The 25,002-nt window shown below is 37.1% G+C and overlaps 1 protein-coding gene and 1 pseudogene across 3 annotated transcripts in view; both read right to left on the reverse strand.

Annotated features, from left to right (window-relative positions):
* Nucleotides 1–1,387: 1,387 nt before the first annotated feature.
* Nucleotides 1,388–25,002, reverse strand: part of LOC139747788 (uncharacterized) — a 48,276-nt gene continuing 24,661 nt past the window's right edge. For all 3 annotated transcript variants that reach the window (XM_071660362.1, XM_071660361.1, XM_071660359.1), the window contains 2 exons: nt 15,399–15,564; nt 1,388–11,628 (listed from right to left, as the gene is read on the reverse strand). In XM_071660362.1, the coding sequence (XP_071516463.1) occupies nt 10,569–11,628; nt 15,399–15,564 (1,226 nt within the window). In that variant the 3' untranslated portion in view covers nt 1,388–10,568. The remainder of the gene's footprint in view (nt 11,629–15,398; nt 15,565–25,002) is intronic.
* LOC139746643 (sorting nexin-20-like) lies at nt 15,585–18,058 on the reverse strand (annotated as a pseudogene).

The raw sequence follows: 25,002 nt of genomic DNA on the forward strand, positions 1-25,002 counted from the left end.
CACATGTTTTCTTATTTCTCTATATTTCCTTATGTAGTCTTGTTCTTTCGTTTATCATTTCCTTCCGTTCCAGTTAGTGCTTTAGAACATATAGTCCCACCTCTGATTAACAACAGAAACTTGCAAACGCCATATCCATATGCCTATCCGGATATGGATAAGAGTCGAGGGAATGCGAACACGTATTTCCCTCACGTATACAACATATTTGGAATTACTAAAATATACGTACTAATATGACTCTGACTTCAACTGTGGTATATTATGTAGAATAATAAAATCTCTATGATATATTCTTTGGAATAATAAAATCTGTGGTATATTCTATAGAATAATAAAGTCTCTCCGGTACTATATTGATAGACTATTCCTTATGTATTTTCTGGGTATATCATATATCTCATTAAAGCTAACTGTTTTAGTGTATGGAAGTCGATGTCTACGGCGTAGGAATGAATCATATATTACTGAGCAATCATACAGAGATGGCGGAAATAACAAGCAAAACCCCTCGGGTCCGGGGGCCTTTAGGTAGCTGGAAGGAGTGGACATAAAATGTAGAAATATTGATAAAATAAACTAATTAAATGAAATAATACATAAGTCATACGAGCAAATTTCATGAAGACCATTCAGTTGTTGATGTCTGGACTCCTGTCCCTTCCTCCTGGGGTTCAGTTTAGAAGGGCCATATGCCATAACCTCCCCAGAGAACACAAGAGACCGCGTTAGCTCGCTCTTGTCCACCATGCCAAATAGCCGGTCGAAAAAGAACTTGAAATTTGCTTTGAATAAACAGAGGTCAAGGGTGATGCAGAGTATGAACAGGCAAGGGGTGGTGCAAGATTTGTCAGAGCTGTGGTGTTTGGAAGCTGTATGTGCCTTAACTTACCATACAGTAAGAATAAAATTATATAAATATATATAAGTATATAGTATAAAATTCCAGGGCTTCAAGGCAAAGTTTAAAGGTATATTTTCCTCAAGACCAGCAGTACATAAAGTAAATAAAAATCCAAATTTCAGGATATTCCAGGCAGCATATGATTCTTGTAAATGATTAACATAAAGCATCTCACAGTAAACTATGCTTCTATCCATAGCTTCAGTCCTATTTACAAGATGTGGATCATGGGCACATACGTCTTTCATGGGGATTAATTTTGCACAAAGCATCTCACGGTAAACTATGCTTCTATCCACAGCTTCATTACCATTTACAAGATGTGGGTCATGGGCACATAGGTCTTTCATGATGATTAATTTTGCAAAACTAGGGATCCCAAACCCATGCCCACAGAATGAAGTGTCCATTCCATTCCTCTTGGAACAGACTTATTAATAGGACAGCTTTTTAAGCAATGTTCTAGGCTATCAAAAGGACCCATTATATGAAAAAGGTTTATTAAAATCTTCTGACTGTCTTCTCATCAGTGTACATGATTAGTATATATAAATAAATAGCATGCAAAGTGTTCAAATTCAGAGTCTAGAAATAAAATATTCATATTCTTGAATACAGTTCAATCATGCCAGTCCAAAAGTCTCTAGAAAAGCACTATAGGCAATGATGTCATCCTTCTCCAGATCATGGCTTGGGAGAATACAGATTGTCCAAAGTTTTAACAAGATAGAAAATTTTATGTATGAATTTTGATCATGGCTTTTACAAAATGAAATTAACAAGAGGGAAAACCTTATGGATTTTAAACATTGCTTTACAAAATGAATATTATCCACATTTTAATAAAGGAGACCATCTTATCAATCCTAATTGTGGTTTTCTAATGTAAAGATTGCCCAACAGTCTTAACAAAGGAGACTATCGCATAAATTCTAATCATTGCTTTCTAAAATAAAAACCACCCAAAGGTTTTAAAAAAAGGAGATTATCTTATGAATTCCAATCAAAGCTTCATAAAAAATGGATTACCCAAAAGTTTTACAAAGACAATTCTTTTTAAGAATTTCAAATTATTAATATGTGTTGGAAAAACTTTTCTTTGAAGACTGTACACTTCCTTGATGAAGTACTCTACTGCCTGAGGCTAATGCAGCACTTGCATCCCTCATGGACGCTTACATAAGACATTACAGGGAAAGGAAGTAGTCACACATAGTTGTTCATGATCGACTATGCTGGATAACTATCACCAATGAACCTTTTGAAAAAACTAGGATCCAATAGACATTTAACTATGATATTTACATTCATTTATTATACTTTGACGCTATCCCCGCATTAATGAGGTAGTGCAAGGAAACAGAAAAAAAATGGCATGTGTGGGAAGGATAATGAAGATTTTGTTTCATTCTTTACCATTACTGTAGTTTTACAATTTACTCATCTTACTCAGGCACAGCATTGGTGGTGAATAACATGAGTATATTTTATTTATTTTATTCTTCATATATTCATAAAAATAAATGTATAACTATATATATACATATATATATATATATATATATATATATATATATATATATATATATATATATATATATATATACAGTGTTTATGTATGTATATGTGTATACAAGTGGATAGGCCATTCTCCGTCTATTTTCTAATGCTACCTTGCTGATGCGGGAAACAGCGATTAAGTATGATGAATAAAAATAAATAAAAAAATAAGCTCATTGTATAATAATCACTAACTGACCTTTTGAGTATATTCTCAAAAAATTCTCAAGAAACCCATGGGCTCAGTCAACCAGAAACTGAAATCCTGGACCTATCAATTGAACTTAACACCTTCCAAGGTTCTTGAACACAACCAAACAGTAATTGAAAGCGAATTGCTGAATTCATTTAAAGAGCTCAGAAGACCCACAGCTACAGTTGTATATATCCATTTTTCATTAGAACTAATATTTTGCAGTAGACAATACATTAAGGAAATAAGTTATCAAAATGGCAAGCTATAGCTAATGGGTGGTGGACATGACTCCATTGCTTCCATATACAGTCTCAACCATATGAATTACAAGTTTTTTATGTACATATATTTATCTATCCATCTATTATCATCACTCCATCCCCAGTTTAACGAGGTGGATCAGGTACATACAGCCTCTGCAACATCATTTATATACATCCTCAATTCATAGCCAGTGTGCTAGAGTGAAACATGGACTTCTACACTTATAAAAAAAAATTGCTTCATGATTTTTCAAACACTTGCTGATTCATCAACTGAGACCAAAGTCTCCTGAATAACTCTTCCATTCTAAAAATGCTTTAATCATTGCATCTGCTCCCAATCACTCCTCTAACATCATCCAAAATATCCTAGTCATTATAAATTCCCTCACTAAATTTACTCCACATGGTCAACCTCTCCTTCTTGTACCTTCTACTGAAATACAAAAGACCCTGTTCACAAGCCAATCATTGGCATTCACAAGTTTATCAAGTAACAGCAAGGATATTCTTTGCTTTTACTTCCATGAAAAAATGTTAACTAAAGTATACTATTCTAAAATGCTTTTTCATAAGAGGATATAATTTAATTCACATATTTGTCCAGAACTATTCTAATTCTAAGATCATTAAAACAATATTCGTTCGAGAAAAACAACTAAACATTACAAAGACACGTTCAAATAAGGAAAAAAATAGTCAAATGAAGAATATGTCATGAGATTGAAACTATGCAATCTGTGCAAACTACCATCTGAGTAGATGGACTGAAAGCTTTTCATAAGAACCAAGGGAAGTAACATAATGATTTATTTACCATGTAAGAATGACACACTTCACCAGAAAGCAGTTGCGTAATTGGTTTACAATAACTACAAACCTAGCATACTGATAATAGTATGTCTCAAAAACATCTTTAAAACTCATCAAATAATTCAAAACTTCCTTAAATATATTGTCAAAAAAGATTTTCAATGAATTCCAGAGTAAGATGAAATGGTTCTATGTAACTAAGAAGAAAACAAGACAATTAGTTAGAGATTGACAGTTGTGTAACCTTAACCAGACCTCCACAAGCAGCAGATTATAAGTGCTGCAGATCACTTAGGGAGTCTACAACTGAATTTTTTCTATTTTATGCATAATTTCCTTTCCCACCTATGAGAGGAAGTGCCTGGAATAGGTCTCATTACACATATCCAGACTCAATCCATCTAATACAAAGTACAGTAGCTAACTTCTACCATCCACAGTCAAGCCCTACAGACTACTCCACAGTTTAACTTGACTGCTTGATATGCTCACCTTCAGCACTTCCATCCTCTTCCTTTACTAAGCAATTAAAGAACAAAATTTATATCCATACAACAATGCTGAGACTACTTTATCTTCACACATACACATCTTTGCCAAGGGTCACTGAATTTTCCCTCCATACAATCCCTAACAAGCTTGCATGCCATGGGCCTTAGTTACCTTTTCCATTAGGTGGCTCATTTTAGTACTCTTGGTTCCATCTGCTGTTACTTTCACTACCAAATAGTTACAGTACTCCATTTCCTCCAGGTCCTTCCCATTTAAACTCTAATCAAATAATCATTTTATCCTACTCCCCCTGCAGCCCCTTATTACTTTACTTTAACATTTTCCTTAACTTACCTTGAAGCTTTCTTCATTTACAATTTCCTAGGCTCTGTCACTCACCTCTACAGTTTCTCTCTCTAGTCTGCCGCCATAGTTATGTCATCCAACAGAAGTAATAAATTTACCTTAAACGCCTCCCCCTCACCTCCAACTTACTGCAGAAATAACTACCTTCTGTAAGTCCCATATATGTAGCAGCATTACTGTCCTACCTATAACCAAATTAAACATGTATGGTGATAACCCACATCCTTGACTGAGATTCTTCTTCACTGTGAACCATTTGTTGTCCTCTCCACCCTATCTCACGCATGCTAACTCTCCCTGTTAGAATTCCTTACTGCATTTAAATACTTTCCATTCATCCCAAATATCCTAAATACCTTCCTTAAGCCAAAAAGTTTTGATGCTGTAACACTGCTGACCCATGCTATGATGCTGCTGATTAAATATGTAGCTCAACCAAATGTTGCCAACAGACTGGCTAAAAAAAAATGTGAAAAAACATTTCCATGATTTAGTAAAGTTCTTCCAGGAAATGCCTTATATGCTTCAACAATCCTGTAGATATTACTTAAAGGTAATATCTACTGCTAGGTAAGAAACAAGCAAGTATTTTTGTAAAACTCATATGTTACTTCAGGTTAATTACATTCTAAAATCTCAAATCCAGCAACTTTGGAGTTAGGCAGTTGTGAGACTTTGGAATTTCCTGGATTTTGAATGTAGAATTATAGCACATGGTGCTGTTTTCTTTACCAAAATAGTAAATCTTTAAGTTTATATCAATTACAAACTTGATTATCTATTGTAATGGTATTTTACGTAAATTCTTGATTGTCTCTGATCCTAAAACATAAATGTACACCAAGGCTGCAGTAGATGACTGCTTCAATGAGGTGCTGGAGGTGATATCTGGCCTTGTAGAGGATGAAGGTGAGTATATAGAAAGGATGAGCTTGGAGGATCAATGAAACTCATGTTCAGGAGCATTCAGGCAAGGGATTTAGTGAGGAGGTTGTTTCTGTACCTCAGTGCATACAGGGCATAGATGACTTCTTAATTCCCTGCTTCATGTGATTAGGTGTTTCTTTGATTAACTTTTCTACAATGTAGACGATAATGTAGTTACAGGTGATTACACAAAAGTTGAAGTGCAGATATTAAAGATCTTTAGGTAAAAGGATTGAAAGCTTGAATATCTACAGAAGTGATGGAAAATGTTTCAAAAATAAAGTACATCAAGAGCATTAGTCTCAACTGATCAAGTTGTATGACTTGATGCATGCTGGTTGACGGCAATTCTTAAGAAAATTGAAATCTAAAATAATCATAGGCAATTGTTTCTCAGCTATTCTTTCATGTTTGGTTAACTATGAATTTAACATAATTCAAATAAAAAAGGCAAGAACCAAATGAGAAAAATAGTTTACTGTAACTTAAACCCCACAACCTCAAGACCCTATCTATGGGGCTCCCATACCACTTTGGAAGTCACTCACATTCAGTGGCTGGGACCACAGGTCCTCATGTGTGGTGATGTGTGTTTGGGCAGGGTACATGCACAGCTGTTAAGGAGTACGTATTCAGTCTTCAATGTGGACACAACAACAAGGGAATAAAGGTCATCTGATATGTTGTACTGATGTCTGTAAAGCTGAAGAGAGGAGTGGTGTTCATAACACAGACAAGAAAATGTGACGTGGTTGTCTGAGAAGTGTACTTTACAACAGGTGTGTCTGGTGGAATGGAATAAAAGCTTAGGTTAAGAAGGCTGTTTAATATTTGTCAGCTTATTTCAGTGTTAATGTGTTTTGTCAGTGTGGTGGCTGCCAAAATTGGGAGGATGTGAGATTACAGGCGATTCTATTGTTGGGCTAGAAGGAGCTCTTTTATTTAAGTCTGGTTATAAGGTGGCTTGGATGAGAGAGTGCTGTGCCTTTGCAGAGATCTGAATGATGAAAATGTTGAGGTGGGATTCTATTGGAAATACATTTCTTTTGTTGAGTAGGTGTTGAATATATATGGTTGTTGAGCAGTCAGTGATTCTTCTAAGTGATGTGTTTTGTGTAATTATAAGTTCCATAATGTTTGCTTTTGAAAGCATGCATGATCACACACTACATAGGTGCTCCCTCACATCTTTTTTAACAATTTTTTTTGCTTAATTTGATGTGGCCTCTTCAATATGTTCTATCTCTACATCTTAAAAAATTTCACTGTGCGTGTGTGTGTGTGTGTGTGTGTACACCCATACATGCATGCATGTGACAGAATGCAAACAAGATGTTAACAACCTAATTTCCAATTTTGAGCTGAAATTTTCTTTAGCCTTAGCTTAGTGTACCATCTGACATAACCTGGACAAGGTAACCATTTCTTACAGCTTAAACTTCCAAATCACACTTTGTTACACAACAAAACATGTCAAACAAAAATCTGGAATAAGCTTGTTTAATGTACTACTCTGTGTAACAGCTATGAGTACTCAACTACCAAGATTCACAGTTTAGATTATTCAACTGTCCTGTGCCATAAAACTGTCAGTTTTGACCTATTTCAAAACTGTCTGTCCTGTGTTAGAGCCATAACTACAAAGTCATGGTCAAAGCTCTGGCTATCTATGGGTAATACATCATAGCTTTGGCATATGACAAAGTCTTTCGATATTTTTATGTTGGATATTACAAACACAAATGCACCATGTTTCTGCACATCCACAATGAACACACTACTACAATTATAGTCAAAGAATTCCACAATGGTTGTGGAATATGCTTCATCAAAATAACATATGATTATACATAATGACAAACAAACACCTTCATACCAAGTCATTACAAACCTAGTTCAAATCTTGTGGCACCTGAAATACTGCAGAAATTTGAAAGTATTTACAATGGTAAATAGCTGCTTATTTCATGGTAATGTGCAGTCCACTACCTGGGAAAGTAGGCTAACATTGTGATGATGACTGGATATATATTTGATGAGTGACCTATTCCACCACTGATGCCTCAACACATTCTTTACTGGACATAGCTAACTTATGGCAACCAAAGCCCTACTCCTTACTTCCTGCAATAGTTGGTAAGTAAAGGTGGTGATACAGACACAAAACAATATGCTTCATCAAAATAACATATGATCATACATAATGACAAACAAACACCTTCATACCAAGTCATTACAAACCTAGTTCAAATCTTGTGGCACCTGAAATACTGCAGAAATTTGAAAGTATATTGCCATTAACTTACATATGTACACAATGTTACAATAAGTCATGAATTATATACCTTTTGATCAGAATCCAACATCAATCCATATAATCTCTCCCTAACAAACACTGTATCACACCATTATCTAAACATCTGAGGCCAAACAGATCCCAAAACATATTTACTTTTGACATAAATATTTGAGTCAGAAATTTTTTTCAAAAAATTAACAAAAAATTCATATAATTCTTGAATAATGATATCAATTTAGCCTCTTCCTTTCTTCTGGAGACATTAAACTCTGAATTTAGAAAAATGAAACATGTGCAATCCAGTTTTGGTGTCACCCATGTGCTCTACTTATATCTTAGTAATATCACAAAATATTCTTAAACTTTCATCGTCTTTTTTTTTTTTTTTTTTTTTTTTTCAAACTATTCGCCATTTCCCGCGTTAGCGAGGTAGTGTTAAGAACAGAGGACTGGGCCTTGGAGGGAATATCCTCACCTGGCCCCCTTCTCTGTTCCTTGTTTTGGAAAAAAAAAAAATGAAAAAGTGTTCAAGACCACATCTCTCTCCCATAATGCACAGGACATGGTTAACTGCCACAGGAAGTTAAGCAATGGTGTTACCACATATGTTACGTTCAATACCAACTGTTGTACACAAAGTACCCATCATTTCCATGTAAGGCATTACATATCTTAAGAGACAACACTAACCACCTTTATTTGTAAGATCACAGGTACTGAAAAATCTTTCTTGCTTGCAAGTTATTGGTTTCCTCCCCACAAACCCATGTCAATGTGCAAGATCTTTCATAGAAAAAATATTATGTTACTAAGTAAATAAGCTAGCATTTAAATACAACAGTAGTACATGTGAAATACATACATAAATATGCTGAGTACATCAATAAGAATAGCTAAAATGATTAACTTCAGGGATCTCATGCTCAGTAAAATTACTTTTCATACGATAATTTAGAACAATACCATTTCATATCACTGGCATGTTAACACTGTAATAGGAAAATAATGCTCTTTCATCCTGAATTATGATGCCAATGTGTCTAAATGCCAAAGTACTACACTTATACTATTAATGCATACCTTAATCACTAAGACAACCAAGAACATATTTAAAGGCTGTATGGTTGAAATTTTGAAAGTACCCAATAAAATCAAAGAAACATTTTCTACAGGTCTACATAGCAAAAAGAACTATATCCATTGTGTTGTTTCAATCAATGTAGCTACTACAAAACCTGCATTCTGTGCCACATGCACTACTTGTCATAACTTGTTTATTGTAATCAATGAGTTCCATATAAAATCTTCCATAACCATATTCACTGGGTCGTAACATGTCTACCTTACTAAAGGTGGCTTATACAAAATTTGCTTTCTGCACCAAATTTGAAGCTCTTCATATCATGTCTACTAAAATGAATATGGCCCATGTAGAATTTGCTTTCTACACCAAAGTCAATGTAGACTATAATGTGTAAATCCACTGCTCATCATAACTTGTCTTCTACTGGCAATTACTATATTTAGCCACAAAAATTTAGCTAAGGTTAACATTCAGTCAGCATATGATTCACAGTTTATTTTGTCAATATTAAGATATCAAATTCTAAAACTTATCCACTCACAATATAAAAACTCTGCCAATGCAACAGATATACTCAATATCCTGTCATATGACTGGTTCTGAAATAGTCATTCTTCAAGTAAACACAATAAAGGGACACATCAATAAACAATATCTCTTGATCTACATCAACTCAATCAACTAACCCACCCTCCCTAGACTGCCATTCCAGCAAACACAAAACGTCACTCTTAGTAACTTCTACCAACACTAGAAGGTTACAGCTTTTCCTCAAAAAATGGCTTTTCTGGGTAGAACCAGTAGATGTTGTTAGATACCTGAGGTCCACTAGCTTTGCAAATCTTTAAAGCTGGGATTAAACATCAACAAGTTGCCCTACAATATCCCCTACTTTCAACTCACTGGGAGTTCAAGACCAAATATCCACTGCTTAAATATGGATGACTAATGACAGCATGTTCAAAAACTAAATGATCTTTTTCATATATGTTCGCTATTTCCCACATGAGCTAGGTAGTGTCCAGAACAGGTGACCATATTATCATCATAAACAGGTCAGCACAAACAAAATTAAGAAAAAAAAAGGTAATAAGTGTTTTTCTTTAGCATTAAACCTCCACCAGCTGATGGGTTCTACAAAAAACTGTGATGTAATACAGCAGATATAGCCATGACACTAAGTGGTGAAATGATAAAACATTACAATACAATATGCCCTATAAATCTGTCTTTGGTGAAAGTCTCTGCCTTTAAAATATAGGTTTTATATATAGAAAATTTCTTAAAAGTTACAAATAGGAAAGCCAGGTACTGAACACTGCTGTTAGAATCTCTTCATCACATCTATTTCTGAACTGGGGTAAAAGACAGATGTTACATCATCATCCAGTTTTGGTGATAATCTGAAATGAGACTGCACACACCAAATACTTGTAACTCCAGAGGGCAAACCTGCTCAAGATGACAGAACTCTAGGAACACAGGATCCTGCTTTTGTACATAAAACAGTTTCATCTCCTGTGAAGCAAGAAGTAGAGTAATAAAAACAAGAACAATGCATATTACTGCACTGAAATACTCTTCATCATCATCAAAAAGCATTTAACTTTTGAAAATACAAAATCTAATTCTTACACAGTTGGTGTGTATAATTTTGTGCTCCATTAAGTTGACAATGATGCATCTCCTTTGGGTCCCTCTTTCCAGTTCTGAATAAGAGACAAGACTCTGTCAATCTCTTTTTCATTAGCTTTTTTTTCTGTTTCAATAACTGCTACTTTTTTATCATATTCTTCCTTAAGTTTCTGTATCTTTTCATCACACATAAGATTCTTGTTATTCAATTCTAGCAAGAGCCTCGTTAATTCTTTAAGGCTTCTATGGCATGTACTAACCAAATGATCATCAAACACTTCAGATGACTTACCATTAGGGTATTCTTGTACACTACTATCTTCACTTGTACTAAAATCTCCCACTGCTGGCAAGGGTGACGCACAAACTACTTCAACTGGCATTGCCATAGGCTCATCACTATGAAGATCGCTCTCAAACGGCATTACTATTACTTCATCTGGCATTTCTTGCTTGATATTTGCCTCTATATTATCTTTATCAAAATAGGTTTCCTTACCAGCCTGCTCTGGGGATTTCTGGGTTCTTGTGCTACTGGTCTGGTGATTTGAGCCTGTATACAGATCCTCATTATTACTAAGAGGGAAGCTATGACTGGGATGTACTGGTGCTGATGGATGCTGAGAGAAACTGGGATTGGGCAGTCCTGGAGATGATTGAGATTGAGAGAAGCTAGGACTGGGATGTGCTGATGGAGGCTGAGCCATGTACACAGGTAAAATAGCTGACGGGACTTGAAACATAGGTAAAGTAGGAGCATATGGGCTACTAGAGGGAAGAATACCTTCACTGACATCTGGTGAAATTTCTTCCATGGGCTCTGGGCTTTCTTGCTTTATTGGGATATCATCTATCGGACTCTTTCTCCTGTCAATACCAGGAACTAAAGGCAAATGCCTTCCCTTTTTTTTCGGAGAGACTATACCTCCATGATTTCGACTGCTTACCTCCCTTGAGCTGCTCTCATCAGATATTTGAACAATTGGTTCTAACAAGGTCATGTTCCAATCTTGGTCATCATTTGCCCAGTCATCAGTGGCTGATAATGCCCAGTCTTCTTCTTCATCACTGAAATACTGATCACTCTTCCTGTCAAAAGAAGAATAGATAAAAACATGAAGCTTTGCTTGCACAGGAAATAAGAAATATGCATGTTAATTGTTGTTGTATTTTACACGTCTCTACATCCACTATGTGGCATCAAAGCAATGTTAAGGAGGTTCTCGCAAAGCATTTCCTAATATATATACATATATATGCTACTGGGAGTGGATTTGGCAGCGGATGGAACCATGGAAGCAGAGGTGAATCACAGAGTGGGGGAGGGGGCGAAAGTTCTGGAAGCATTGAAGAATGTGTGGAAGTTGAGAACATTATCTCGGAAAGCAAAAATGGGTATGTTTGAAGGAATAGTGGTTCCAACAATGTTATATGGTTGTGGGGCATGAGCTATGGATAGAGTTGTGCAGAGGAGGGTGGATGTGCTGGAAATGAGATGTTTGAGATGTGCTTGAAATGAGATGTTTGAGGACAATATGTGGTGTGAGGTGGTTTGATCGAGTAAGTAATAATAGGGTGAGAGAGATGTGTGGTAATAAAAAGAATGTGGTTGAGAGAGCAGAAGAGGGTGTTTTGAAATGGTTTGGTCACATGTAGAGAGTGAGTGAGGAAAGATTGACAAAGAGGATATACGTGTCAGAGGTGGAGGGAACGAGAAGTGGGAGACCAAACTGGAGGTGGAAAAGATGGAGTGAAAAAGATTTTGAGTGATCGGGGCCTGAACATGCAGCAGGGTGAGAGGCATACAAGGAATAGAGTGAATTGGAACAACGTGGTATACCGGGGTCAACGTGCTGTCAATGGATTGAACCAGGGCATGTGAAGTGTCTGGGGTAAACCATGCAAAGTTCTGTGGGGCCTGAATGTGGAAAGGGAGCTGTGGTTTCGGTGCATTATACATGATAGCTAGAGACTGAGTGTGAACGAATGTGGCCTTTGTTGTCTTTTCCTAGTGCTACCTCGTGCACATGCGGGGGGAGGGGGTTGTTATTTCATGTGTGGAGGGGTGGCAATGGGAATGAATAAAGGCAGACAGTATGAATAATGTACATGTGTATATATGTATATGTCTGTATGTGTATATATATGTATACGTTGAGATGTATAGGTATGTATATTTGCATGTGTGGACATGTAGGTATATACATGTGTTCGTGGGTGGGTTGGGCCATTCTTTCGTCTGTTTCCTTGCGCTACCTTGCTAATGCGGGAGACAGCGACAAAGTAAAATAATAATAATAAAAAATATATGCTACTATAAACCTTTACAAATTCAAATGGCAAACACCTTACATATACACTATACATAACAAATGAGAAATTTTTCCCTCTAGCTGAATATGACTCAAGTAAAACAGATACCTTCTATTGCATTTAAGAAACAAATGAAGTACAGTGGAGAGTGAAGCTAGAAAGAGGTGTGAAGAAATAGTGAGCAGATAAGTACAAGTAAGGAAAAAATATAGAGAAGGAAAGAAAATGAAGAGAAAAGGGCATAAGATAAACACTGCAATAATTATCTCAGATACTGCACTTATTGGGAAAATGTGGAAAATCTCACATTGGAGCTAAACACATCAGATATGATTAATGTAGTAAACTATTAAAGCTGAAACTGCTCCCAACATCAACTAACAATTTTTAGAGGGCTGCTTCCATCGTCACATGATGATATAACTTTTCTTACCTTTGTTCAAATATGCAGTTGTCTCATCATACTATTACCAGCCAAAAGAGGTCTTGCTGTATCATCAGCAAACAACAACTGACTCCCAGGTGCTTCCACCCCAACGGACAACATGCCTGCCCCTCTCTCCAAGACCCTTGCATTTGCCTCCCTTACTATCCAGTCCATACACATATCAAATAGCCATGGTGACATCAAACATCAATCACCATAATCATGCAGGAAAAGTTTTATTAAGCATACAGTCATCAACCTGAGGTTGTGCATTCATGTTAACTCTACAGGCATTATATAAATTGTCTGATGACCTATATGACAAGTAGGAATACTTGTGATATAAATAGGAAATAGCACCCCCCCACTCCAGTGAGGTAGTTCCAGGAAAGGACAAAAAGGGCACATTTGTTCCTAATACGCATAACAATTATCAACGTATTTAAACGTATGGAAAGTTTTGTGGGGCCTGGATGTGGAAAGGGAGCTGTGGTTTTGGTGCATTGCACATGACAGCTGGAGACTGAGTGTGAATGAATGTGGCTTTTGTTGTCTTTTCCTAGTGCTACCTCACGTGTGTGTGGTGGGGTGGCGACAGGAATGGATGAAGGCAGCAAGTATGAATATATACATGTGTATAAATGTATATGTCTGTGTGTGTATATGTATGTATACATTGAAATGTATAGGTATGTACATGTGTGTGTGTGTGTGTGTGTGTGGGTGTGTATGTATATACACGTGTACGTGGGTGAATTGGGCCATTCTTTCATCTGTTTCCTTGCGCTACCTCGCTATCACGGGGGACAGCGACAGAGTATAATAAAATACTTATGATATACATAAATTGTTGAGGAAAGTGTGGAAAAACAAAATAAACATTTACACATTTGCGGTAGAACACGTCTCAAAAGTCTCGTTGCAATGTGTGGCAGGGTGGCACCAGGAATGGATGAAGGCAGCAAGTATGAATATATACATGCGTATATATGTATATGTGCATGTGTGGGCGTGTATGTATATACATGTGTACATGGATGGGTTGGGCAATTCTTTCATCTGTTTCCTTGTGCTACCTCACTAACGCGGGAGACAGCGACAAAGTATAATAAAATACTTATGATATATATAAATTGTTGAGGAAAGTTTGGAATAAAATAAAAATTAACACATTTGCAGTAGAACACGTCTTAAAAGTCTCGTTGCAATGGAGACAATCAAAAAATAATCTATTATTTGGTGAATATATTATCACAGAGAAATCACTTATGAACAACTTGTATAGACAAATAGACTACAATGTAATATATCTGAAAATACTGTAAAATTATTACTTTAGCAGTAATACATATTGCAAAAAGCTCACCTGTAATGATGACAATGGTAAAGGTTTCCTTCTCAGTATATATGGGATTATAGTGAAACTATTTACAAACAAAATTAATTAGAATAGAAAAATGCAAGACCATAAACATCACAAATAAAAAAATTACGATAAAATGTGTATAACACCAGCTGTACATGTCTCATTCACATTAAGATTACATGCAGAGCTCAACCCCCACCGTAAGCAAGAGTGTTGATGGGTTCTTACACTATCCATCCACTCCTCTGACAATAAAAGGCATAAAATTCTCATTTGTGGCTAAATACATATTCATTAGGCATCTGTTACCTTGGGGAACCATTTTATGAGACATTTTCAGTCATCATTTCAAGTACCCTACTGCATCAAAATCCACATTAGTCCATAGTACTACATAAATATCAACACATATCTACACAACTATACTCATTAATCAACTAATACCTACATGTTACAACAATAAAATTAACCAGACCACAATACTGACACCCTAATTCACCTATGCTACTACACCAACAATCTCTCAGAAACACATTCCTCTCAATCCTGATAACCATATACCCCCAGGGATAAAGTCACAATAGATTTAGAGTATTCTGAAAGTACATCTTATCAATCTTTTACTTGCAATAATTAACAGTAAGGCTCTATGAAACATTCTAATCACCAAAAAAGAATTTGGGCATCATACAACAGTCAGGCATTAGCCTAAATTTATTGCGACATTCACACTATGAATATAATAAAACAAACCCTTTGTGTTGACTGGTGTATTTTTCTATGACCTTTGGGCTCAGCCTGAGAAGAAGAACTCTAGGAGACATAGCATTGCAAGTATAAGGGCTCATCTTCTTGAACTTGCTTAGGTACATTTCCCTCACCTCATGGGCCACTCTCGCCATGGTTGTCATTGTTCCACCTGTAAACAATGAGTTATTCAGTAATAATGAGGAGTATAATCATGGTGGTTAATTTACAGAATCAATATATGAATTAACTAAATTTCTGAATTACAGTACTATGTTGAACGTCATTTAACCTTTTCACTGCTCTGGGCATCACACGATGCATTATGCAGGGCTCTTTGTACATCTTATGATGTTTTACTGGCTCCTGCCATTATTCAACATCCCAGCTAATATTTGTCTCCACCTTTAATTTGTGGACGTCCTGAGCAACCTGCTGCTATAACCAGAAAAACCATCATACATCTCAAACACCCACAGACTGTCATTGGAGTGCATTTAAAGGAACTGGCATGATACCACACATATGCACTCACTATCATACAATACACAATGTAAATGATGAGGAAAAAATCTTGTAGATGATATGTAGTACTCTTATTTTTAACTAGATTAGTTAGAGGCTGGGTTAGAACTAACAAAACTGTAATGTTTCTAGGTATTCTTTGACAATGCAAAAGTAATAATTGCTGGTAAGAAAAAAAGTTATGACTTGTTCAGGTTAAAGCTTTACACAGGAGTGTTACAGCTTTACACTGTAGCAGTTACAGGTTGACACTGTGGCAGTATTCTCACTCTACAAAGTAGTAAGACTACATCTTTACAATGTAATAGTGTTATAGCTTCACACTGATGCAGTGTTATAGTGTTATACTGTGACTGTTTTCAAATTTCATACTGTTCTAGTACTTTAGCTTCACATTATAGTAGTGATATAGCTTTACAATGTAATGTTATACCTTTACACTGTAACAGAGTGCAATGGCCTTCAGGGATTCCATTATGAATGTGTATATGAATACCCATTTTGACTGCAATCATTCCATACTATGCAGTTACAGACAGTCACAAAGGAATCACAAGTGTTTACATCTTGTGATGTCTTACATGAGCTCCTATTCTCTCTTTCCCTATATAAAAAAAAGTGATGAAAATCTATCTAGTTTTTGAATAAAAAGCAAATGCATCTATCTCTCCATCTATATCTCTGATGCCTGTTCCAATTGCAACTCCCTCAAAGGGGTGCCCACAGCGACAGAGTTTCCATAAGTAAAGAACTCCAGTGCTGCTTCTTAGCACTTAGTGCCAAATCCTTAATTGGCAGAGGGTAACTCTAGCGCAGTGTTTGCAGAGGCTTCTATCTAATGTGCCTCATGACTACTTTTATCTAATGCTCCTACCTACTACTTCCATCTAATGTTTCTACCTAATGCTCCTGCTTAAACGTTCCTACCTACTAATTCTGTCTACTGTTCCTCCCAAAAAAAAGCAGGGCTAGTGCATAGTGCTCACCACAGGAAAATCTAGAGCTACAAAGAATGAGCTGTAAGAGTTAACTGTTGTCAAGTGTTACATATGACAAGGAGAGATTGTAGACAGAATGCTAGGAGTCCACATGTTAGTGAGACAGAAAGAAAAGACAGCTACCCGGGTCAGAAGAGTGCAATTTGACAACAACTAAAGTGTTGGCTCACTATGCAGATGTCACTAACCCTCCAGATACCCAGGCAGGTAGTAATGGTAATATACCTCCCTGGTTACTGGCTACCTACCAACTACTACCCCATAATACTGTTCCTCCCTATATAAAAATAAATCTAAAATTAGGTTGCAAATGTTACATATACTGTATAATAACTGGAAAAGCTCAAGTGTAATATGATAAAAAAGCATAAATTATTCTAACAAAAGAATTCATAACAAGGAATAGTCCTTAGTGAAGTGTCTGAAGAGCAATTTCATCATGAAGTACCTCACGCAAGTCTGATACGATATCCTCCTGCCTTCTTTGTTTGCGTAACTGTTCAATCTTACTCTTAAGATAAATCCTTTCTTTGCCTAACATTCACCACAAACCTTCACAGAAGATAAGAAGTGGAAGATATAGTCCTTTACCAAATCTTATGTTCCCTGGTGACTTGAATCTCTTTAGAGCAATTTGAGCAAACATGTATGATCTCTCATAACTGCTTACAGCATATAACCAAACAATCAACTGGTAAAGAGTTTGTAAAATGTGTCCCAGTGAAGGCAGTTACGAATATATATGTTTTCTAAAACAGGACATGTCTCTTCAAACTGGGGATGGAGAAGATGGTTACTGCTCATCATTACTTCAGGATGGTATAGAAATGTGGGAAAAAAAAAAACAGCAGTGCAACTCAGCACACCCTCATCCTGGACAAAATTAATAAATTGTGCCAATTCTTTACAACATTCAGTAATCACATCCTTCTAAAGTTACCTATAAGAACCTTCTTTGGAAAGCCTTCAAATTCTTCCATCAGTGACCTGTGCGAATCCATTAATGCACTGTATCACAGCAAGGAACTCAGAATACCTTCGTTCAAAGGTGGCACATTTCTTTGGTACAGGTTTGTAAGTAAAATTCTCCTCCCCTTCAGAATACTGCACAAATCCTTGAGCCTCTACTCTGTACATCACAAATGAAAAGCAATTGTTGTAATATTAGTGCTTATAATTTTGATGACAAAAAAAAAATCATGCCTGAAACCATATAGTGTATACTGTAGCGTGTGAGATCACGCATGGATAAACATAACCAGTTAACCATTGCCACCTGCCTACCTCCCTCATCCATTGGATAATTTATCAAACTGACAAGCATTTTCTTTACTTATGCATGATACATATATATATATATATATGTATATCTTCTTTAAGGAATTTTTTTTTGTGTGTGCAGCACAGGGAGAGTCATCTTCATGGTATTGCATAGTTCAGTGGTTAACATCTGAATATTACATATAAACATTCTCAACATTAATGAAACTATCATCATAGCAATCACCATCATTTGGTGGCAATGGGTTTTCCTAAAGAATGTTACTTTTATGATGCATTACCATCTATCTTTTCTTATGCCATGTCTAATTTCAAAGTTAGGGTTTTCCATCAAAAATTCATCCACTTTCTGTATCTGACTGTTATTTCAAGAAGCTCATTTCATACCATTCAAGGTTCTAGGGAGCAGGAAGTAGTGTTTGAGTATGTCTGTAAAATGTAATATGCTTCAGCTTCTTTAAGGGGAGGGGAAGACCCCCCCCCCCCTTCAGGATCTATCCACTCCACATCATGTGAAAAGTTCCTGGGGTGACCCATGTACAGTTAAAACATAACTAAGCCACTAGTTGTCCTTCATATGGATGAGCATCATTCTACTTTATAATTCCTTAAAACCAACAAATGAATGATAACTAATGGCCACACACAACAGTGAATGGCAGAAAAGTACAAATATATGGGGACCCAGAACCACAATATTTCATGTAATAATTACTTTGAAGGAAGAGAGTTCATTGTCAATTATTCTGGCTTCCATCTTACTGAATCAACCAAAAACCAAGAAGTTAGCTTTCCGTTTCAGTGCCTCTACAAAGCTGTTCAATGAGGGAATGCAAGATGCATTGGTTCATATCCACTCCTACAGGAACTGAAAGAATTGAATATGAAGTTCAAACCTACTTTTTAAGACTTTTCAATTACCTACTTCCCTTACTAATTAAGTGAATATAAGAAAAAGACAGTGGATGGCAAGGGAAGAAAGTATTTTAGACACACATCTAGAACTCCTTTTCGTCAGCTAAACATTATTTTCTTGGAATTAAGTCAGTTGTGGTACCTCCTATATAACGGACACATTACTCTAAAAATATTCTGTATTTCACAACTTTGAAACTGAATAAAGCCTAATTAATCTTTGCATCAACAGCCCCTACTACAAACGTCAAAGCACATACCACAGTTGCTGGTAAAGGTTAAAAACTTAGGCACTATCCAATGAATCCTTAAAAAAAAATTCTATTAATACAGTTCCCAAGTAAACGAGGACTATCATTTACAAAATCACTCCTGCTATTTCATTTTGGTCTGCCATTGACAAAATGTGATGTGGAATACAGGGTTCTGAATATGCATAAAGGTAAACCATTAAGACAGTAAAAAATAATGAGAGAACAATTACTATTTAACACTAAAACAATGTCATGCTACAGAACTTTTTACTACTCAAGAAACACACTAAACTTGAATTTTTCAAGAAAAAAGTTATGGACCTGAATTCTGAATCTAAGCCCACTCTAAAGTTAAACCCACGTCTTGTTTCAGAAAATCACTTAAGCACTTCTCCGTTTTTAATGAGTTGTATTACAAAAATATCACTCACTCTCTAATCCAAGCTAACTGGGACCAGACAGAGTTGGGTTTATGGGTAAGTCTGCATTATGGGGTACAAAACTCACAAATTTTCTTAAGTACAGTATGGATAATTCCCGACAGTTTATCACCAACTGATATATAAAGAAATGTAAGCATTGAGAAGTGAGAAATATTTTCTCTCTATGGTGGTGTCCTGCAAACATGAGAGATTCTCCTGGGTATCTGTAAGAAAACTTGGGTTAGGATCTTTTAACCCTTAGTATTTCCTTTGCGTAAGTGCTGGCCTCACCTTTCACTAACAGCTAATCCATGATCACAGCAGCATGCCCTCAGCCAAAAGCAGCCACTGAATGTCAAACACTTGAAGCTCAAAATTTGCATGTTGCAGGTGCCAACCCAAAGGCAATTACAGTTGGTAGAGAGAAAAGGTTTTTGAAAAAGATTGTGGAAGGAAGGGTAGGTTAAGGAAAGACAGAATTATAAAATGTTTGCCAGGCACTGCTTCAGAGAAAGAAGATTTTCCAATTTTCAAGAGCTATATATCTTAGAGTGGAAGAGCACTGGAGGGAGAAAAATGGGGGAACAATGCCTGGAATGGTGTATGCAAAGAAGGCATATATGAACAGGGATGATAAGTGGAAACCTTTTTCCTGGGATTACCACCCTGATAGGAGTTCCCGGGAGGGAAAAGTCATCAAAGATACAGATAGACTAAGAGGTATATCTTACATCTAAAGGTTGTTCAATGAGCATGAAAGCATACCTATATGAAGTAAGAGAATATACAGAAAAACTGTTGAATAAAAAGAATAAACACAAAATTAAAAATCAAAACCTTTAGGGGATGAGGAATCTCTAAAGGCACATAGGATTGATTCAGTATGCCTAAACTAAGCTACTGTCTAATGAAGATGGGAGATGAGTGCCAAAGACCTCTCTTCTTGATTCTGATATTCAATGCATGGCTGAAGGCTTGGTGCTTGAGGATTAGTGGAATGCCTTTATAGCACCACTGTATGAAAGAAAGGACAAAAGTTCTTATATGAATTACAGAGGTATGATCATGTTTTGGCTTATCTGGTAAATCATACCTGTGTGCGGCAGCTTAGCAAGATCCTCACTGCACATTAGGATGCTGGCATGTGTACAAAGGGCTTTCTCGCAAGGAAATAGCTTAGAAAAAGAGTGCTAACATAAGGGGGACAAAAGAATCCCTCTAGCTTTAGTGGGAGACAATTTATCTAGTTTTCAGCAGCACTAGGTTATATCTAACTTTTTTGTTTTAGTTTCTGTCTTATGTTCCCCAGTCACCTCAGGGGAAAGAGATGATCTTGACCTGGGCATAAAAAAGAAACACAACTAAAGGTGATCTCAAAAAGCTCTGCTCTTTAAACCCATTTCAAAGAAGAGCTTTGGTCCTACAAGGGATTATCTAAATGTTTTAATCCTATGGGGTTACTTGTGCCTCCAAATACATGGTGCTTCATTACATGGACCAATGAATTAATATGCCCACTGTGACTGGGAAAGTGATCTTTATCCACAAATTGCTCTTAACACCATAGGTCTGCGAGAAAACAATGTTTCCAATACCAAGTCACTCCTCTCCCCCAGGAATGCATTCTAAGAGCTACCTGTCAACTGAAATATCAACTGAGGTAAATGGGACTGAACCAAATAAAGGAGACAGCGGAAAAAAAAAAAAAAAAAAAAAAAAAAATTGGTTGACATCCGTTTCTAGGCTGGCACTTACCCCGGGATCAAATTAGTGTTGTACCACCATTTTAGACTTCATCTATACTGTACTATTCTAGCCCCTGTATGGTGCTTATTAAAAGAAAGAGAGAGAGGAAAGGTGAGAGAGAAATGACTGAGTCATGCTACCACCAGGACGTTCACTTTTGTAATTCATAATATTATGCCACTTAAAATTCATCCTCTAGACCAGTGTTGTCCATACGTTTTTGCCTATTGTACCTCTTTTTACTGTCTTTTTCCATTAAGTAACCTCATGACTGATTAAACTCAATATTTGGAAGGACAATGCAAATCATATCAAAAGTTCACATAATATGAGTGCTGGACAATGAATCATCATTTGGTATAATGTAGGAAAAAGGCTATTCAAATAACACAAAATACTTGAAAATTACTTACAACTCAATACGAAATGTGAATTGATGTTTACTGATGATTTTTACCATTCTAGGCAGTAGAGAGGCTACTGCAGTGACCAGGCTTTAATCCAAGTTTACATTTAGTGCGCAGGAGGATGGATGTGCTGGAAATGAGATGTTTGAGGACAATGTGTGGTGTGAGGTGGTTTGATCGAGTGAGTAACGTAAGGGTAAGAGAGATGTGTGGAAATAAAAAGAGCGTGGTTGAGAGAGCAGAAGAGGGTGTTTTGAAGTGGTTTGGGCACATGGAGAGAATGAGTGAGGAAAGATTGACCAAGAGGATATATGTGTCGGAGGTGGAGGGAACGAGGAGAAGAGGGAGACCAAATTGGAGGTGGAAAGATGGAGTGAAAAAGATTTTGTGTGATCGGGGCCTGAACATGCAGGAGGGTGAAAGGAGGGCAAGGAATAGAGTGAATTGGAGCGATGTGGTATACCGGGGTTGACGTGCTGTCGGTGGATTGAATCAAGGCATGTGAAGCGTCTGGGGTAAACCATGGAAAGCTGTGTAGGTATGTATATTTGCGTGTGTGGACGTATGTATATACATGTGTATGGGGGGGTTGGGCCATTTCTTTCGTCTGTTTCCTTGCACTACCTCGCAAACGCGGGAGACAGCGACAAAGTATAATAAAAAATATAATATAATACATTTAGTTTGTTTCTCTGTTTTGTCTTGGTAATGCTAAATGCACAGAAAGATGCTTCACAAAGTGGGTAGATCCAAAGGATAGAAGGTTTTCCAAAGCCTTCTTTTCTAGGTGAGAGTGCTCCTTCTTTACACAGCTCCAAAACCATGTGAGGGTTGAGCTTCCAAATATCAGTTTGAGGCCACGGTCTGAACACACTTCTAACAGTGCCTCCTGAAGGCAAATAGGAAGCTTCATATCATTTTCAGACAGGAGGAATGGATTTCTAAACCAATCCAGCTGTACAGATCTCTCATATATGTCAGGAAAGTAAGATTTTAAAGCACAGATACGTTTGGTCAAATGTTCCACAACAACTGATTTAACAGTCTTTCTCATCAGTTACTCGAAAAATAAGCATCTGGCTGAGGAAAATGCATAAAACCTCCCCCTGAGCATATCTCCTTCCACAACTCTAATTTCTTTTGAAAAAACACCAAATTTATCATATAAGTTGAGAATATTTGTACAACTGCTCTGCAGAGACAAACTAAAGTCACTCAGTTTGCTAAAAAAAAGTCTGCAAGATATGCCAATTGTGCAAGCCAAGCAGTGTTTTCAAAAAATGTGTCAAAAGGAGATCCATATTCTGATAAAAAAGAAGCTTACTTCATCTCGCAACTTGAACAACTTGGCAAGTACCCTCCCTGTCGACAGCCAGCGCACCCGTGTGCAGTAATAGCTCTGTGTGCTCAGACCCTAAGCTTTCGCACAGTCTGTGAAACAGGCGAGCATTAAGATGGCCTCGACTTTATAAAGCTGATTACTTTGATGCTATCATTCAATATCCCAAGCACCTCAACTCATTTTTTCAGATGCCAATGATTCTCTGTGAATAATGCAATGAGTCCAATCCACATCAGGATTTTCCTTCTAAATCCATGCAATGAGTCCCTTCACTTTCCCCCAGTCATGGATATAGCAGCGTCAGTACACATGCTAATGCAAGATTTCTAACAAAGCCTTTGTTCAGAGAACTAATCAATGACACTGAAAATGGCTTCCCCAGTTGTGTTCTAATTCCTTACAAAAAAGTACATGTTCATTTATATTATCTCCATCAATGTATCTCACAAATGAGACAAGTTGAGCCTGTCCACTGATGTCAGGATATTTGTCAAGCTGAAGTGAAAAAGACTAGCTTGTTTTCATCTTATTCACAACTTGATCAACTATATCTGAACTCATTTCATTTATCCATTTGAGAAACAGTTTGGTGTGACAAAGGAACAGCCTTTAGTTGGTCAGCTGCCTTTTTCTCTGGCATTTTTTCAGCCATCACAACTGCAGCTGACAATATCAGTTCTTTAGCTATATCAAATGGCTTTTTAGCTTTTTTTTTTTTTTTTTTTTTTTGCCGCTGTCTCCCGCGTTTGCGAGGTAGCGCAAGGAAACAGACGAAAGAAATGGCCCAACCCACCCCCATACACATGTATATACATACGTCCACACACGCAAATATACATACCTACACAGCTTTCCATGGTTTACCCCAGACGCTTCACATGCCTTCATTCAATCCACTGACAGCACGTCAACCCCGGTATACCACATCGCTCCAATTCACTCTATTCCTTGCCCTCCTTTCACCCTCCTGCATGTTCAGGCCCCGATCACACAAAATCTTTTTCACTCCATCTTTCCACCTCCAATTTGGTCTCCCTCTTCTCCTCGTTCCCTCCACCTCTGACACATATATCCTCTTGGTCAATCTTTCCTCACTCATTCTCTCCATGTGACCAAACCATTTCAAAACACCCTCTTCTGCTCTCTCAACCACGCTCTTTTTATTTCCACACATCTCTCTTACCCTTACGTTACTTACTCGATCAAACCACCTCACACCACACATTGTCCTCAAACATCTCATTTCCAGCACATCTATCCTCCTGCGCACAACTCTATCCATAGTCCACGCCTCGCAACCATACAACATTGTTGGAACCACTATTCCTTCAAACATACCCATTTTTGCTTTCCGAGATAATGTTCTCGACTTCCACACATTCTTCAAGGCTCCCAGAATTTTCGCCCCCTCCCCCACCCTATGATCCACTTCCGCTTCCATGTTTCCATCCGCTGCCAGATCCACTCCCAGATATCTAAAACACTTCACTTCCTCCAGATTTTCTCCATTCAAACTCACCTCCCAATTGACTTGACCCTCAACCCTACTGTACCTAATAACCTTGCTCTTATTCACATTTACTCTTAACTTTCTTCTTTCACACACTTTACCAAACTCAGTCACCAGCTTCTGCAGTTTCTCACATGAATCAGCCACCAGCGCTGTATCATCAGCGAACAGCAACTGACTCACTTCCCAAGCTCTCTCATCCCCAACAGA

This window comes from Panulirus ornatus, chromosome 5 (assembly GCF_036320965.1).
Source record: "Panulirus ornatus isolate Po-2019 chromosome 5, ASM3632096v1, whole genome shotgun sequence".
Classification (NCBI taxonomy): Eukaryota; Metazoa; Arthropoda; class Malacostraca; order Decapoda; family Palinuridae; genus Panulirus; species Panulirus ornatus.